Source organism: Panicum virgatum, chromosome 2N (assembly GCF_016808335.1).
Source record: "Panicum virgatum strain AP13 chromosome 2N, P.virgatum_v5, whole genome shotgun sequence".
In the NCBI taxonomy this organism is placed as follows: domain Eukaryota; kingdom Viridiplantae; phylum Streptophyta; class Magnoliopsida; order Poales; family Poaceae; genus Panicum; species Panicum virgatum.
This window is the reverse complement of record NC_053146.1, coordinates 68,312,260-68,330,325: the sequence shown is the minus strand read 5'-3', so window position 1 is coordinate 68,330,325 and position 18,066 is coordinate 68,312,260. Positions and strand designations below refer to the sequence as shown.

The 18,066-nt window shown below is 48.4% G+C and overlaps 1 protein-coding gene and 1 long non-coding RNA gene across 2 annotated transcripts; one reads left to right on the top strand and one right to left on the bottom strand.

Annotated features, from left to right (window-relative positions):
- Positions 1-2,875: 2,875 nt before the first annotated feature.
- On the bottom strand, positions 2,876-7,576 carry LOC120662111 (sodium/hydrogen exchanger 2-like). Its single transcript, XM_039941211.1, has 14 exons — positions 6,983-7,576; positions 6,740-6,858; positions 5,844-5,941; positions 5,602-5,661; positions 5,460-5,506; positions 5,163-5,357; positions 5,022-5,068; positions 4,859-4,925; positions 4,668-4,768; positions 4,464-4,565; positions 4,248-4,386; positions 4,117-4,179; positions 3,931-4,014; positions 2,876-3,456 (listed from the first exon to the last, which is right to left on the bottom strand). Exons 1-14 carry the CDS (start codon positions 7,157-7,159, stop codon positions 3,145-3,147), a joined length of 1,611 nt encoding a protein of 536 aa, XP_039797145.1. The 5' UTR covers positions 7,160-7,576; the 3' UTR covers positions 2,876-3,144.
- Positions 7,577-16,201: 8,625 nt separating this feature from the next.
- On the top strand, positions 16,202-18,054 carry LOC120662110. The gene is made up of 2 exons (XR_005670195.1): positions 16,202-17,129; positions 17,211-18,054. It is a non-coding gene; the product is annotated as an uncharacterized LOC120662110 (long non-coding RNA).
- Positions 18,055-18,066: the final 12 nt, after the last annotated feature.

Genomic DNA, 18,066 nt, shown 5'->3' with positions numbered 1-18,066 from the left:
GGAGTTGCATTTGCATGTGTGATATGCATGTTCTGGGAGCCGAATCTCTTGACTAGGGCGTACCAGTGTCGTAGGCTTCCTGCACTGTGCGGGGTCTGGGGAATGATTGTTTTTAAGCCCCAAGCCTTACTCACACAAATGTGCAGAGGCTGGAGCTCGAACCCGAGACCTTCCGGTTACAGACGGTAGGCTCTACCGCTGCACCAGGCCTGCCCTTCAGCCGAATCTCTTGACTGCGCTGCAAAAATTGACAGCACTGAGTGGACGAAGACTAGAGATGGCAGTTCAACTTGAATTCCTCTGCAGATACGATTAACGTTGCTTGTTCTAATGCTTCAGAACCTAACCGCAGCATGGGCTGTCTATCTCAGTTCAGGTAGCCAGCTATTCAAGCCTTCAGACTGCACTGTGGTTTCGCATCTGAAAGACGCAACTCTGAGAAAGGAACCAAGCGGCCGAACGAGGGAGGAAACTGCTCGGCAGTTGAGTTTGGCTACATGATCATGCAGTGCAGTTCCCACCCTACACCAAGATAGTACTTGCTGCCTTGCTGGCTTTCTGCCATGCTGTGTTGAGCAGAAACCAAACTTTCAGGTTTTCATGGTAATAACAGCCATCAAGACAAAGACATTGCTTACAGCCTTACATGCCACCATCTCTTGTCTTCTTTGGATTAACACAATATGCTGTCTAGTATATTGCAAACTTGCCATGATCTGTAGCCATCAATCCCAACTCTGAAGTCTGAAGTACCAGGCCGTCACTAGATTGTTTGGGGCAGTGGTTTCAATGATCAACAAGAACATGTGAACGTGGCACTCGATTCTTGTTTAGTGCAAGGTTCGGTGGAATAATTTGGGTGCATGCGCTTTTGGTAGGAAAATCTTTGCATATCATGGTGCCAACGCATGGTTTGCCCAAGAGTGTGCTAGAAAAGTAGTAAAGTGCCTTATATGCTGTCTTCTGTGGCTTATTCAGGACAGAACTTAATGGATGAATTATTTTGATGTTGACAAGATGCAACTGTGTCAATGTTTGTATTGATTCTGAACATGAAGATTCACAAAATCACACTCCAGAACATTCTGACATCATCAAATGCAGAGAATCAAATGTGAAAATAAAGTTCGCAGTAGTTGTACTTGCAAGAAAGGCAGGTAAACTCCGTAATTATAAAAAAACGTCAGGCAACTCGCGACTGATGTCTTCACTTGCATTTTAAGTTCTCTCATTCCATCCAACCACACGATCACTCATACGCCAAACCCATTTCAAAATCAGAACAAAAAGGAAACTTTTTTTTTTGAAAGATTTACAACAAAAAGGAAACTAAACTTACACGGAGGAGGCCAGCTCCTCCTATGGGCCCGAATTTTTAGTTCAGATTCGCATGGGCCAGAATTTTGGCCCATCCACATTCAAAACACAATCCGCTAGCTACACACCAACATATAAGAGATAAAAATGGGTGTTTTTATATTATCTACAAAACTAGAAATGCTCGCGGCGTTGCGGCTTATGGCCAGTGTTTGTCCTCCCTTTTTTTGTGTTCCTCTGGTTAAGCGAGGTAGAACATTGTGAGAAATGAGAAATTATCAACACCACCAGTGTCTGGCCTCTCATTTTTTCTTATTCCTCTGGTGAAGCGAGGTATAACATTGTGGGAAATGAGAAATTGTCAACACCAGTGAATCTAACTTTTCTCCTCAAAAGATAGGTATCTTAGAATCTACCATTTCATCATGTACGTTGTGATACGGTGCGTACAAATGTTCTAGGCTGTCTAAAGCTTTTATTCTATTTTCAATTTCATTTTTTATCAAAAATATATAGTTCAGCATATTGTGGTGCTTGACCTTGTTCTGGAATTAATGACCCTATAAGGTGATGTATTTGGCCATTAATATGAAATACATATGATTCTTCTCCTTTGTTAATGTCTTTTATTATATTTGCTCTCATTGAGGTGAAGGCAAAGAGACTATTGTATTGCCTTATTCTTTATAAGAAATGCTTCGATTTTGTGCCATTTTTATCATTAATTAACCGTGAGGGTCTTTATATGGTGGTATCTTTATTTTTCCATTTTTACAACAGTCTGTGTATATAATTTGTTTGCTATATGCCAGCTCTCAGTTTAGTTACATTCATTGGTAATATAGCTCCACAATATTTACACTGGTATTTTGGTTCACCTAAATATGATCGTTTATCATATGATTCTTTTAAGTGTTGAATATATTCTACTGTATAAGATACCATGCCTTGATTAGTATTAATAATTATCCTTAATCTAATGCCTTCGATGGTGCCTGCTGCTACTCCTCCGCCGCTTTAGCTCCTCCAGGTGCTCACGGCCGGCTGCTGCCTTCCAATCAGAGTCCTCGACTCCTCCTCCGCCGCTTCATCTCCTCCAGGTGCTCACGGCCGGATGTAGCCAGCCGCCGGCCGCCGGCCTTCATGCTCTACCTGAGACTCGCGCCGCCTCGCAGACCAAGAAACAAATCGACCGGAAAATCGAGCAGTCTCTGTCCACGGATCGCATCAGCCATGGCGGCCGCCGCGCAATAAGGCCTGACCCACCGTGACGCCGCAGGGACGACGACAAGGTCACGACCCGAGCGTCCGCTGGTCTTTGCGTTCCCGGAACGCGGAACGCGGCGTCGGTCGGTGGCCGGCGCAGCAGCCGGAACTACGGAGGACGGAGGGAGGTGTGGCAGGACCGAGAGGTTGAGGACGGTGGGCGGACAAGCGGATTCGCGACGATTCGCGAGCGTCCGGGTTTGTGGCATAACGGGTAAGAGACCCGCGACGGCGATGATCGGACGGCTGATATCGTAAGTTTGCTGGATCCAACTGTTAGAGGGCTAACGGGTGACGTGGCGCGATGGTTTGCCCGCTTTTTGTGCAGGAATCGTAGGTAGAGATTTACAGGACTCAACTTCTTTATCCTGCAGATCCAAACCAACTAACCCTCCATTTGGTCCATTAGCTGAAGGTCCCTCCTCACCATTGCTGAGGGACTACACCATCTGAAGTTCTGAACAACATAAGCTTCGTCATCTGACTATCAGCAGCCAAACTCCCTACTCACCAGAAACGTGTCTCTTCCTCTCGTGTCAGTTTTTGTTATCTTGGCAGTGTTCACCGTCCACTATGCTCGGTGGGTGATCCGGGGGAGAAGGGCACGAAGCCACGGCCGCCGAACACGGGCCGCATCAGCGCGTCGTCGAACTTGCGCCAGTAGTAGTGGACGGTATGGGTCGGCTTGCTGAGGAGCATCCGAAGGCTGGACGGTCTGACAATGCTCGCAGTGGCATTCTCGAGGTCGGAGCCCTGCATGCTCGTCAGCAGAGGGGAGTGCAGGGATTTGGGCGACGAAGGCTCGGAGGCGACAGTGTTGCTGGAGGCAGGGAGCAGGAACTGGATCAATGGCTTCGTCATCATCCCAAACACCTGGTAGACATTACAAAGTTTCAGAAACATTCAGAGAATCAAGTAGGTTACTTATTCAGTGATTGCAGTATCTTTAGTTCTAGATGGTATATTGGTAGGCCACTTTCCAAACAAATGCTTGTTGCCATGAAGGACAAGTAGCAGAAGCATTTCTCCAGCTATTATTTTAAAAACAATGATATGAACATCATCAAGGAAAGCAGATGGGTAAGGATAGTAGGGGACCGGTTTATGGGTTCTTATAACATAACCTCACATTTCTGTCAGCTTTGAGCTATCTATTTAGAAATGATAAGATCCTGCTCACCACCACAAACTTCCAGATTTAATTCCAATGACATCTGACTGGTGTGATGTGACAATCGACTTGGAGCCTTTTGGGTTAGGTGAATGGTGAGCATCCATTCAGGGTGAGAATGCATACATGTCAGGGCACCATACATGATAAGCTGAATATTGGAACAAATGACTCACCATGGTGCTAAATAGGACGACAGTGATTGTGCTGGTGATCATTATCGCATTGCCGTGCAGCTGAGTGTGTCCAGATCTTGTGAACTGCAATTCCAAGAGGAAGAGTTAAACTTGGAGAAGAAAAAGAAACTTAAGAGATACTTCAAGAGGAACTGGGTGAAGTTGGACAAGGCAAAGAAAACTAACCTTGTTGTAAGCAAGAGCAATGGACACGGCACCTCTCATCAGCCCGGCCCACCATATTACAATCTGTTAAAAAATTCAGTTAAGATGATCCTATTGAAAAATTAATTTCAAAAGAAAAAAGGTTTACTCACCTGTTGTCTCCAGGTTATCTTTTCCAAAGGTGTCTTTTTCGTTAAGTTGGACAAGAAGGACAGTGGAAAAACAAAAGCAGCTCTTCCCACCAGAACTAATCCTAGCAAAATTGAGCTTATGCAAATGGATTTGCCAGGGCTGCAAACAGGAAACAACAAATCTGAGTATTCATAAACAGAAAAGGTATTTATAGGTGAGAAGTAAATTTAACTGACCTGTCACTGGCAAATTCCCACTTTTCGATATCAAGCGCATCCATACCAACATACAGGAAAAGAAAAGTCTCGGCAATGAAGGACAAAGTTGCAAAGGCATGCCTGAGTAGATAAGGAAAGTCAGGAGAAAATCAATTAGTATTTTTTTATTTAAACCTCTATAAACTTTTCTATAGGGAAAACTGATGGAGTCAGTATAATTACTTGGTTGTAACTCTTGAGCTCTCTGTCACATTATGCCAAGTGTAATGTGACATCACAATACCACAGAAGAACACAGTGAGAATGCCGCTCAAGTCTAGCAACTGCCAAGACCAAAGAAGAGGAAGTTAACGTAAAATAGTACTGCAATAATAAAAATCCAATTCTTGTTTTGTATCTAGTCAGAGGTGCACCTCAGCCAGCATATATGAGAGATAAGCCATGAGCATCATAAGGGCAACCTCACGGTCAGTGGAGTGCCTGAAATCGACAATCAAACAACCGATTTAAACTAAACTGTGATACCATTGATCTGCTTTTTATCAACAAAAGGTTAAATTTGTTAGGTGAACGGACCTTCCGATGTATAATTTCTTTATTATGTAAGCACTGAGCAATCCAGCCTGCCAATAGAATATTGAATGTTAATTTGATTTATTAGTAATCTCATGGAATCAGTAAACATAAAAGTAGATGATGCTTAAGAATCAAACTTACAAACACTCCAAGGAAGGTGCTGGACAGAAATAGATAACAGAAATTCCCCAAGAACTTCAGCACGACGGCTACATCAATTTGGTTAAGATCAAAGTTCTGAAGTGCATTGAAGAGCACAACTGATGTGGCATCGTTCACAACTCCTTCACCAAACACAAGACTGTACAAAAGGGGTGTCTCGTCCTGATTGAGGACCTGTTTTGAAAACAAGATCAGCACTGTACAACACTATCTATGATCTGGGTTTATCTGAAGATGCGAATTTAACAGGGTCATGAGATTGTTCCCAAAACCAACCTGCAATGTGCAGACAGAATCTGTTGCAGAAAAGATCGCTCCAATTGCTGCAATTATGACAGAGCAGAAAGAGATGAAGCTCACATGGTGACACAATTATTTCCAGGGAGAGCATCATGTGAAAAAGACAGTGATGGCTTACCGAGGAAATCCCCTACATCTAGCGTCCCAATGTTCATTCTACTGAATATTGATATGGCACCTGACATTGTAATCGGGTATCAGACAGTCAGACATGTCCAAAAGGTGGTAGTGGTACAGCACAACCCAACATAAAAAGCCAACCTAATAACAAAGCCACCTTTGTTATAGGTGGTAAACCTATTCGCTATAAAACTCGAGAGAGATAGAGAGAGTTACAAGCAGGTTTTGGAAATAACTTACCGAGCGAGATCGTGAAGAAGGATATCATTGTCCCAACAGCACCAAATAATGTGATTGTCATGAAATTCCGGAAGAATTGCTTCTTCTTTACCTGGAAACTGGTGAGCAAATATTTTTCAATTGTCATGTGTGTTTATACGAATAAACAACAAAAGGTCTGTTAAAAGGGAGTCCTACTCTTCTCCAGTTCTCCTGAACGCTAACAAAGACAGTGCAGTTTCTGCCTAAAGAGTCACAGAGTTCACAGCATTCAACTTCAGTCCAACTAACTAGTACATCAGAAACCTCCAGAGGAGGTTTTTAAATGCTCCAACAAACTCAGACTATCAAGGTCTGGGTTGTTCCAGAAACTGATAAGATAACCACCCCTTTTACAGGATCAGGCCTTTATGGTTACTGACCGATAAAATGGTGCTGTACGTTCGAGAAAAAAAAATAAAATGGTGCTGTAAACCAAGACCTGTCCTATTGTACAGTCGTTCTACGACGACAAACATGAGTAATACTAGTAAAACACAGAACCTTTTTTTTTCACTGTCTCACTAGTAAAAAAACAGACCAAGATTTCCAGTCAGCTGTTGCAGCTGGCAATTCAGGGTATGCGTGAGCGACCAGAGAAACATCCATGTTTGCCAGGGAAAGGAAGTGGAATAGAAAATGCATACGACATGCAAGTATGAGCCAGACCCAGATGGACAGCTAGGCCTAGGCCCAGAAGAAAAAACAAGATCGAAACCAGCATGCTCCACTTCGCGTTGTCTACTGCGCGCACGCACAGATTCCCCACGAAACCTTAACCTCATTAAGATAACACTACTGCCACAGAATCAAGATGAGCCAAGCATGTCTGTGCCAAGAAGGAGAAGCAATCGCATGAACGCCCTCTTTTGGCTTACCCGGCATTGAAGATGATGGGAGGCAGGAGGTAGATGAAGAAGAGGTCCTCGCTGAAGACGAGGATGTGCGAGCTCTTCCCCTTGGTCGTCAGCAGGATCACCACGCCGGTGCACAGCCCCTGTCACAGCCAAAGAAAAAGACGAGCACCATCAGCACCGGCGTCCGCGCGCTCCGGCCGGCCGGGCCGGCGGCATTATCAGCATCAAGGCGGGAGCTTTGCTTGGATGTAGGCGTGTGCTTACGATGATGAGCGCGGTGATGGACTCGTTGACCCACCGGTTCTCCTCGAGGAGGTGGCCGAGGACGATGCAGGCGCAGAGCAGCGCCACGAACAGGTTGATGGACACCACCGAGGCGTGGTCGGAGGTGGAGCCCAGCACGCCCAGGCGCACCAGGTGCGCCACCAAGCCGAGCCCCATGCCGCCCCGCCGGCGATACGGCAGCGACTGACGGGGAGAAGAATGAATTCCCCCGCGGCCGCCGCGGAGAAGATGCGAAGTTTAGCCCCGGCCGAGCTCGGCCTTTAGCTCCAGGGAATGGCTAATTCTGGCCGAGGAAAAAGCCCAGAAAAACTCCCGCGGCGAGGCTGGCCGGCCGCGCGCAGGCTGCTCAAGATAGTGGGAATCGGAAGAGAGCTCGGCAGGGGAAAATTGGAGCTTTTCTTTCCCCTCGTGAGCGCCGCCGTTCCGGGCCGGGCAAGGAATGAATCCCGGGGAAAATCCCCGCGAGGGAGGAAAATTCAGAGACGAGCAGAGTGGGGGGGAGTGGCTTGGGAATCTGGCTACTGCTTCTCGAGACCTCTCGGCTGGTTTCGCGCGAGCGCTCTCAACTCAAGCTTTTCGTGTTTCGGTTGGGCTGGGCGTATATAAAGCGGATGGGGCTCGTGGGGTGGGGGGTCGATCAGGGGAGGGACACGTGCCTGGTGATGAGAGGTCAACACCGGTGTTTGGTGTTGTTATGGTAGCAGCAGCGGGTGGTCCGGGATTTCTCCGGCCGTGGGCCTTGGTTCGGGCTACAATTATAGTGTGTTAGGAATAGTAATAATTTTAATCACTAATTACGATGTTAAATAAAATCTGTTTATAAAACCAATTTCAGAACCTCGCGCTAGTGACCCTGAAGAATCTAACGAGATTTTTGGCTGCACGATCGGAGGATTGTTACTGTAGCATCACTGGAGCTAATCATCGATTAATTATCGTCATTAGATTCGTCACGAAAAATTACACTCATCCTTAAAAAAAATTTACAAATAAATTTCATTTAATACATCATGCATTCGAAATTCTCTTCTCACAAAACATACGCGCTAGTTTTTTTTGCACAACCAAGGCCGTGATCTCTGATCTGTCCGACAACCCTGTGCGGCTGCGACGATCTGGATCGCCTAGGTGGATCCACTGCGGCCACCCGTCTTTGCAGCTTGGAACGGGGTGGATTCTGCTCGAGTTTATGCGCTCTCTCTCCTTTTTTTCTCTCCCGGAAGTACCCTTTTTTAAGCAGAGTTTTGTGCTGAATATTCAGCGCGCAATTATGCTCTTTACAGGGTACAACTTGCAAGATGGTGTTCCATGGTATATGGCTGTGCTTTCTCTCTCTATTCTACACGTGTATAAAGCCTAACCACTTTGTATTTTTCGCGCGTGAATGTCAGAATGTGCTCACTCCCCTATTTTCTTTTCTTTTTCAGAAAGGTTAGTTCTAACGTCCCTCTACCATCATTTCTGGTATTAGATAGGTCCTTGTTAAAAGTTAGTTTTACAAAAAAAAATGTTTAATTGATGGTATGAACCCGAAATGTTAGAGTATAGTTAAAGAATATAATGGGAGTATAATCAAATTTTCTATTCATCATCTTTTTATTAAATTTTTCCTCTTCCTCTCTGTGTGTGGTAACTTTGCTTGGACAAATATCATGAAACAGGTAATGATATTTTTCTTATCGAATACGAAGGAGAGCTGCACATGCATCTTTGTATTAACGGGTAATGATATTGGCAGAGCCTGAGGAGTGTTCCCCCCCTTTTTTTTGGTTTTGGAGAAATTAAAGATACCCTACAAGGAAGGGAACAAACTAGTTCACATGATGCATGCATGCATGCATGTAGCTAGCATTCCGCCTGCATCTGCATATGTGCTCCAATCATTGATTTAGCTAAACAGCTAAAGCTAGTTTGGACATCCTTAATCTGACCTCTCTGAACGACGAAGAGTCGTTTTTAGAAGCGTTACACGTACTGCAAAGTTCCTTCCTACTGCATCGGGAACGCTATCTCTAACCCTCTACACCTCGATCCAGGGCGGAGACGGGGGAGCGGTAACCTGCGGCAAAACTGTTGGCCCCCCAATCACCGCTTGCCCCCCCCCCCCCTCCATGATCAGATCCTCGCTCCGCCCCTGCCTCGATCTCCATTCATCAGTTGGTTCGTTCATTCCCGGCCGTGTTTGATTTTGGACTGTGATTATATATAGAGAGAGCCTTCCTTTCTGTCTTTATTTAATTTGCCCAGGCCACCCGTGATCAGTTGGTGGTCCAATGAAATGATGCATATGGGGCTAGCTGCATCAAAGGTTGATAAGAGCCGCTGCGTGCGTAAGAACTCACAAGAAAGTTCTTGTTCGATTGCTACTCAGCTAGAGCTCTATCCTCAATTACGTCCCGGGTACGAAAACTTCATTTGTTTCCCATTTATTAATTGATTATATGCCCTGCTGCTTGTGTAGCACAACTTGTTCTCTCTCTCTCTCTCTCTCTCTCTCTCTCTCTCTCTCTCTCTCTCTCTCTCTCTCTCTCTCTCTCTCTCTCTCTCTCTCTCTTGTGGGATCGGATCGAAGAAAGGCTGTGCCGCTTGATGATCATCACATGCCTCGTTTCGTCGTTTCCGGATCAATGATATGATGTGATGATCGGGGATCGATCATATATCTTGTCGTGGACTAGTCCGAATTTAGTTACTTTGATCTCTTATCTGACATTCGACTCTCGCAGCGTGATAAGTTGACTACTAGCAGCTTGCTGCGGTTGCAGATCAGTAGACTGACACTGCATTCGGCAGGCTGGAGCTGTAGGCTGGAGCTGGAATGGTGTGAGAGAAAAATATTATTGGGCTGGTTGGAGCTGGAGCTGGTGGCTGGAGTGGTGTGAGAGAAAAATACTGTTGGGCTGGAGCTGGAGCTGCCTGCCGAACAGAGTACTCCCTCTGTGCTGGTAAAAGAAGTCATTTATGACAATGACACGGCTCCAAAACATAACTTTGACCTCTTATTATTATAAAAATATTTATAGAAAAGTGAGATATGTATACTTTTATGAAAGTATTTTTCAAGACAAATCTATTCATATAATTTTCACAATTACAAACTCAACAATATAAAAGTTATTGATGATTTATATTCTCAATATTTGGCCGAAAACATGTCCAAAACGACTTCTTTTATCAATACGGAGGGAGTATGTAGTATTGTAGTACATCCGGCTGCTTTGGCTAGTAAAGTGAGGGGCAGCTATCTTTTCCTACCACTACGTACTCCCTCCATTTAAAATTGCAGATTGTTTTGACAAATTTAGATAGGTGTTGCTATGTAGAGGCTATTCGGCTGATCTGATAAATAGTATTCGGCTGGTAAAATAAATAGTATTATATGAGAAAAAATAAATCGAAACAAGTCGAGACAAGCCGAGAACCGATTAACCGAACAGGCTCGTAGTCATTTAGACGGAGCGTATACCTAGATTTTGAACGGAGGGAGTACATCGTTGGATGCCACTCGAGCTACTACTAGCTGGTTCATTCTCAAATGGCATGCCAGCTGGTTGTGGCCTGCCGAGGCGGGTAGATCCATCGATCCGACCCTACTGTAAAAAGAAGAAGCTAGATCGAAGCCAGCAAGAGCTAGCATGAGTGCATGACGCTGGATGGATCGGCTGCATGCGGCGGGCAACAACGCTGGAACGGTCCATGCAACCTATAGCTAATACTAATAGCTAGCCCAGAGATCGAACATGCTGGCACAGCAGCTTGATCGATCGAGCCAGCAATTACGTCCACGTGCATTATTCGCTCATTTCGTTTGCATACCTACTAGTACCTTCTTCGTCCCAAATTATTAGTCATTTTAATTTCCTAAATTATTGGTTATTTTTATTTTTCTAGATGTATAGATTTTACTATTCATCTGTAGATATAATATATATCTAGCTGCATAGTAAAATCTATGCATCTAGAAAAAAATCAAAACAACTAATATTTTGAAACGGAGGGAGTACTACTTACAACCCCTCTAATAATCCATCTTCAAATTTGGCGGTATATGTATAGTAAGTTACCATGCATGCATACGTGTGGATGTGTGTATATAGTTAGGAAGCTTCTTCGTTCCCTGACCCTTATTACTGGTCCGCTGGGAAATTAAAGGGGACAGGGGATGCCGGCCAAATGCTGCGGGCATCATGTGTAGGTACGTCGTCGTTGCCTGCCGACTTGGCATGCATGACACCCAGGGTATTTGGGTGGTGGCGAAGAAGCGAGAGATGCGTGGGTCCGAGTAGTTGTCCCCGAGCGAGCCAGCACGCGCTTCTCTTCGATCTGCCGGTCGTCGCCCGTGCCGCCGAGGGTACGTACGTAGTTGCGTGCACGCGCAGAGCTATTCTTATTATTTCGCACTACTAAATGGAGTATATTTATAAAACTTTTTATGCATATGGATGGTAAATCGCGAGACAAATCTAATCTAATGAACATACTTAATTCATGATTAATTTATAATTAGCGAATGGTTACCGTAGCATCACTGTTACAAATCATGGATTAAATAGGCTCATTAGATTCGTCTTGCGATTCACAACCCATTCGTGTAAAAAAAATTAAATAAACTTCATTTAGTACTTTATGCCTATGCCCAAACATGTGATGTGATGTTTTTTGCCAAAAAATTTTGTCATCTAAACACGGCAAGCTTTCTGCGTGCGCCGCCTTTGACGGACACTGCCCGGCAGACATGGGGGCTGGGATATGCATGGAATCAGTAGTAGTGACGGAAGAGCTAGCTAGTCACTATTCATGCTTAATCCCATGATGACGTCATGATGATGAATATTCCGCGTTGCAAACCATCATATCCAAGCTCTTGTTCTACTCCTATGGTGCTATTGCTGCTTGCCTAATAACCTTACGTTTTTATTTGTTTGTGTTTTTCTTCTTTATTACCTTATTAGCGGCTCCGCTCCGTGACATCGCCAACGTGGACAGCAGGTGAGGTCCTCCTTTTTTTTTTGTCCATGGTTCGGTATATATGAATGAGACGCAGTAGTACGACTAGGAGCGTGACGCGTGCTGGGAACGAAGCTTCAGTCGTCCGTTCCCTGGCAGATTTCTTAGTTGGCGCGCGTGGGCGCACGGTAGCGGCGCAGGCGCCTGTCGCAGCCGCCGCCGCCCAAGAACGACTTAGGGTTTGGGGGAGGGGGAGGGGGCGGCCAGGGAGGGTGGGAGGTGGGCGGAGTGGCCGCCGGCGAGGTCGCCGGCGGCCGGGGTGGCGGCGGGAGGCGGCGACCTTCATGATTCGGGTTGTTGGGGTGGGGGCGGCTCGCCGGCTCCCATGGCCACCGGCCATAGAGGAAGGGGCCGGGAGCGGGTTGTCCGGCGGAGGGCGCGGCGGCGTGGGAGTGCCGTCGGCCGGCGGTGCCGGATAACCGTTGGGCGGTGGCCGGCGGCGGGGGCGACGGGACGGCGCGACGACGGCACAGTGGCGTGCTCGGTTAGTGCGGCGGTGGTGGAGGGCGGCGGCGGAGGCCGTCGGAGCCGGTCGGCGGCGGGGGCATCAGGAATAATAGAGACGGAAGAAGAAAAGAAGAGGGAGAAAGAAGAAGAACAGTACGAGCGTCGAGTAGCGTCCCCCGTTCCCTGGTGGTGCTTGCTTGGAAATCTGGAGCGAGGCGGCTGCTAGTGCTGAACCACTGCAAGTACGCGCGAGAAGACCGGTCCGACGCACGCAGCCACATGCCTTCCAGTTGTCGTCGATCGTCGTTGGCCGTTTGCACCCATGCTGGCTAGCTCCGACGAGCTGAATCGACCGATCCAAGATGCCGCCTACTCCCAGTCGGCCAGTCCCAGGGCCGGTAAGCTTCAGTACACGTAGGACACGGAGTACGGCCGAGCTGTCAGCCCCGCCGGCGGCCACACGCACCACCGTACCAGGCCCTTTACCTACAACATGCCAAATTGCCAATACAGACAACAAGTGGGGCATCATTGATAGCGCGGCATGCCTTATCAGATGAGATCTTGCATCATCTCTTCTCTCGACCGCCCGGCAGCAGGCTGCTGGCACGATGGCGCCGTGGCTTATCGCCTTATCACTCCGCTGGCATCACGAACCTATTTGGTTTGTCAACAAAACTAGCGTGTATGTTTTCCGAGAAGAAAATCTCGCATACATGAAGTACTAAATGAAGTCTATTTGTAAAATTTTTTTAGGAATGGGTGTAACTTTTCGCGACGAATCTAATGATGACAATTAATCGATGATTAGCTACAGTAGCTATCCTCTAATCGCGCAGTCAAAGATCTCATTAGATTCTTCAGGGTCACTAGCGCGGGGGTTCAAAAGTTAGTTTTGTAAACTGACTTTGTTTGACACTGTAATTAATGGTCAAAGTTATTACTATTCCTAGCGCGCTACAATCCAAACAAGGCACATGCACGCTCTTTCATCTTTGTTGCCTCGCTTGCCGGCCTGGCGGCGGACGACGACAGGCGCGCGCCGTACGGGCGGCCGGCCGGGGCCAAGTCGAACACGTACACGCAGCGACGGCGGCGTCGTCCAGCTGGAGCGGGTAGGGGGAATCAACGGAACGGACGGAGGCGGCTGACGGGGCAAGCCGCGCGTGGTGAGCTGTCCCGTCTGTCCTCGGCCGCGGGCGGGCGCCTGCTGTCTCGGACCGGATCCAGCGGCAGCAGCTGGCGTACGTGGCACATGCATGTGGACTTGGACCCTTTGGGCCTTTCGGGAACGGTGTGCGGTTCTGCTTGCTGCGTGCAGGCAGCACAGCTAGCTCGTGCAGGTGAGGTCGGTGACGGCGACCATCATCTCATCTCTGAATGAGTATATCCATCCAATCGACAACTCACTGTAGCAGTAGCTGGCTAGCTGCTGCTTCTTCTTCTTCGTGTACCGGTGGATGACGGAACGAACCTGCTAGAAATGAAGCACGCCCTTGGCAATTGGCATGCACGGCGAACTAGCTAGGGCGGTCCGGCGGTGGATGAAGCGATCGCACGGGTAGCCGGTGCAAACATTAATTAAATCCGTTAAGCAGGCAGCAAAAGCAAGCCTCTCAACGGCCGTGGCCGGCTTTTGTCAAGTCAATCTCGTGTCATCACCACCCATGCATGCACAAAATAAAGCTACCGTGGACAGAGCGCCATGGGCGACAACTCGAGTGAGTGAGTGGTCGCTCGCTCCACGCCCACCGCCAGCGGCTCCGGGGGGCGGACAGAATGATGGCCACCTCCTCATCGTGCCGCCGGCCGGCAAAAGGCCAAAGGGGATCACCTGGAGATCCCTCCATCGGCGCCGCGGCAGGCCAGCTTTTTTACGTTGCTGTCCCTGTCCCCGGGCGGCCCTCCTCGAACGCAGGACCATAGCCTATGCCTTGTTCGGCTGGCTGGCTAGATGGATGGCTGGCTGATTTGACGTGAGAGAAAAATATTGCTGGTTGGTTGGCTGGCTGGCTGTCTGATTTGACGTGAGAGAAAAATATTGTTGTGACTGGTTGAATCTCCCAGCCGAACAAGACTATAGTCTGGACTCGCCCTCCTTGATACTATAAAGGCACACGGGCGGTGACGCAGACGACACAAGCGGCGGTGCGACAAGGCCTCTCGACGCTGGAAGGAAAACTCGTTACCTGTGTCTGCCTTCGTGTTGCTTCGAGCGATGCTGGGACCGACGGATGAGCCTTTGCATGTAACGGGTCTGATTCATGTACGCGTCTCACTGTCACTGATGCATGTACGGGTCTCCCAACTCAAACGCAGGGGATCAAAGTCATAGAAACCCATGCTGGACGCCCCGTGCGCGATCTTTTCATCGTGGGTTGGGCCCTTTTCAGAAACTTGTTTGCGGCTTTCATTTTGCGCATCTTGAGCCCTCTGCACAGTTAGACTGACTTCAACAGAAGCAGTCAAATGCATTTTGCCTTTCCACGGTCTACTGTTCACACGAGGCAAACCCTCCAACAGCCGAGCCATACTCGAGATGCATTTTGCGTCGGAGGAGAGAGGCGATGCAAAATTGCATTCCCTCTCTCCTCAAATGCATCTGCTCTGCCCCGGCGCGTCGCATGCTGCTCCGCCCCGCCACGTCTCGTGCCGCCGGCCATCACGCCGTCTTGCACTCTACCGTGCCACACGCCACCTGGCCGCGTTCCACTGGACGCCTTGCCCTCGCCCCGCTCGCTTGCCCAGCAGCGGCGTGGACCGGGGCCACGCGGCGGCGCCGCCCAGCACCAGTGCGGCGGTGGAGGCCCGCCGGCGCTCGGCGAGGCACGGTCTTGGCTGTCCGTGGCTACCCGCGACGCCGCGCTCCTCCACCTTGCCGGCAACGCGCTCCTCCACCTCCACCTCGCCCTCACTCCCTTGTTCCCCATTGCAGCCGCCGCCACCTCCATTGCCGCCGCCGATCGTCGTTGATTTTGCCCGGTCCGGTGAGCCCTTTCTCGATTGCTCGCACCTACGGCGCCCCCTCATCATCCTCGACCAATTCCGGTCCACACTCGGCTGATTCCCCTTCCGCGGGTCCTCCCCGGCGGAGCTCCACACCGGTGCCGCCTGTCCTCGCAGCGCCACCCCTTCCGCCGCCTCTCTCTGCCGCGCTGCCGTCGGTGAGGCTCGCCGCCTCTTCCTCTCCGCCATGCGCACACTAGCTCGACCCCGCCTGCTCTGCTCTGCCGGCGCCGCTGTCCGCCGTCGCTGCCGCGTCGCGCGCGCAGGGGCCACGTCATGGGAGATTTTTTACGTGCGCTGTTGGAGACTAGGATGAGTTGCGCTTTTTTGCCGTGTCCGTGACCGTGGCGTCACATACGTATCAAGTGTGATTAGACTTACGCTAGTTTGATAAGTAGAATGTAGCTCAATTGGTAAGATAACTTGGTGAAATCTACTTATTCGGGTTTGAGTTCTCGACTTGAAATAGGTGTTTGCATTTTTTTTTGAATATATACCACAATTTAACCGGCACAATTTTTCAATGGTAGATGTTATGTCTGTCAATAAGGAGACATGCATGTTAGAACATCTCCAACAGATTATATATTCTTCTCCCCAATACCTAAAAATTGTATTATTGGTAATTAAAGTGCTCCAACAAATTACCAATTAAATCTCTATTACCAAAAATTTTTTAGTAATCACCAAAATACACCCCTCCCTCGCCTAAATAGAGGGGAGGCCAGTCTATCCCCTATCCACTGCTATTTCTAGCGCGAAGAAATTTTCCCCTCCCGCGCCTCACGCCATCTCGCTCCGCCCCCCCTGCACAGCGGCGACGCATCTCTCCGCCCCAGCGACGCCGTCACTTCTCTCCGCCCCGATCTTGCCCCGCCACTCCAGATCAAGAGCATGGTTACCTGAATCGATCTTTTTCCAGACCAAATTAAGTTGCGGTGGTGCTTGTCCCGCGTCACGCCGCCGCCCAGGCTCCGCGCGATCCCGCCGCCGACGCGTCGCCGCCCAGCCTCCGCACACTCCCGCCGCCGCCTACTAGAACCACCACCTCCTGCCACCGCCTACTAATTACGCGCGCTCACGCTGTCGCTGCAGTGGCTGGGCGACGAGCTCGCCTCGCTCGCGCTCCCCAAGCTCGACTCCTACGCGTGCGGCGTGCGCAAGGCTCCTGCAGCGCTGCATCACATCAGGGGACCTGTGAGTAGCGTCAATAGCAGGGGACACTAGACAAGAATAGGCCGAAGGTATCTATCTATCCCAATCCTTAGGGCTCGCTCTATCACCTGCCTGGTTCATAGTTCCATGAATTTGTCACGAGCCAGTGCAATGCACTACTCCCACTCAATAATTTTGGATCTGCACCTGCCAGCTATTGATTAATCAAAGCAACACTACTAAAAAATGCTTTTGCACCAGATCTGATTTGTGGATGCGACTCTGAGTCCTTGGACTAGAGCATTCAGTACTTAGTTTTAGTGCTTAGTTTATTCTTTATATTAAGGTAGTTCTTGGTTCATACAACGAGAAGACTTGTTTCAGTGTCATTGGGAACAAGAGTAGCTTCTACTCTTCTTCTTGTGTTAGCACTGGCCTGGACTAATATGTAGGATTCTACATTTGCTAAGTTGAGCGCCAAAGTCCAAGTGGTGTGCCATACCAAGAGCATGTGAGTGCTTGATCACTTTTAATCATTTCTATCTCAGTTTTCTATGACATCTTGTTTACTAATACTTGCTCAATTTGGTAGATCAACCTTGTGCAGGAGCTATACAAAGGAAAGAAGCCAAGGCTGGGCAAGCCATTTGTCATGTTGCACTGTTGGGTCTTGCTCCAACACAATCAGAAGTGGCTTACAAGGAAAGATGAGGCTCCACCTAAAAGGCAGAAGTCAAGAAACTCCTCTCTTCAGTTCGAGGGTTTTCAAGATGTTGTTGATGATGGAATACTAGATGAGGATAGGAGAGGCAGTAGTCCAACTGCAAGCTCTGAGGCACCCACAAGGACACGACCTCCAGGAAGAAAGGCTGAGAAAGAGAAGTTGAAGAGGGGAGCAGGAGGTGGCGCGTACAAGGAAGTGTTCCAAGAAATGCTTACTAAAAGAGAAGAGATGGAGGCTCGCAAGGAAGCAAGGTGGATAGAGGTCAAGGCAATGGAGGAGCGGAAGGCGGCCTTCAAGGAGCGAAAGGTGGCAATTGAGGAGGAAAAGCTGAGGATCATGGGCAACAAGGTGGTGAACAAAAATTTGGAGCGAGAGCAGAAAATCATGTTCATGGACACAAGTTGTCTTGATGATCAGCAAAAAGCATATGTAAGTACAATGCGTGCACGTATCTTGGCAGCAGAGATGGGTGGTTTTGAAGGTGGGACTTCGAATGGAAGTAATGGTCTTTGATGAATTGTGCCATGGAAGGATGGTTGATTTACTTTTGATAGTTCCTTTACTATTGATACTTCCATTTGCATGAACTTGTAAGCTATATGCCAAGAAAGATGGCAAATAATTGTGGATATGATAGGACAATACCAGATTTGGTATCTCTTTTCTTTAAGAATATACTGCTACCAGATTTTGTCAGGACAATACGTTCTTATATTTGTTCTCT

Excerpts from the sequence above, each read along its gene's own strand:
- LOC120662111 (XM_039941211.1), bottom strand. The coding sequence starts at position 7,159 with ATGGGGCTCGGCTTGGTGGCGCACCTGGTGCGCCTGGGCGTGCTGGGC. Across the intron at positions 5,942-6,739 it reads CCCATCATCTTCAATGCCGG|TTTCCAGGTAAAGAAGAAGC; the intron begins GTAAGCCAAAAG and ends TTTGCTCACCAG. Across the intron at positions 5,662-5,843 it reads CTTCTTCACGATCTCGCTCG|GTGCCATATCAATATTCAGT; the intron begins GTAAGTTATTTC and ends TTACAATGTCAG.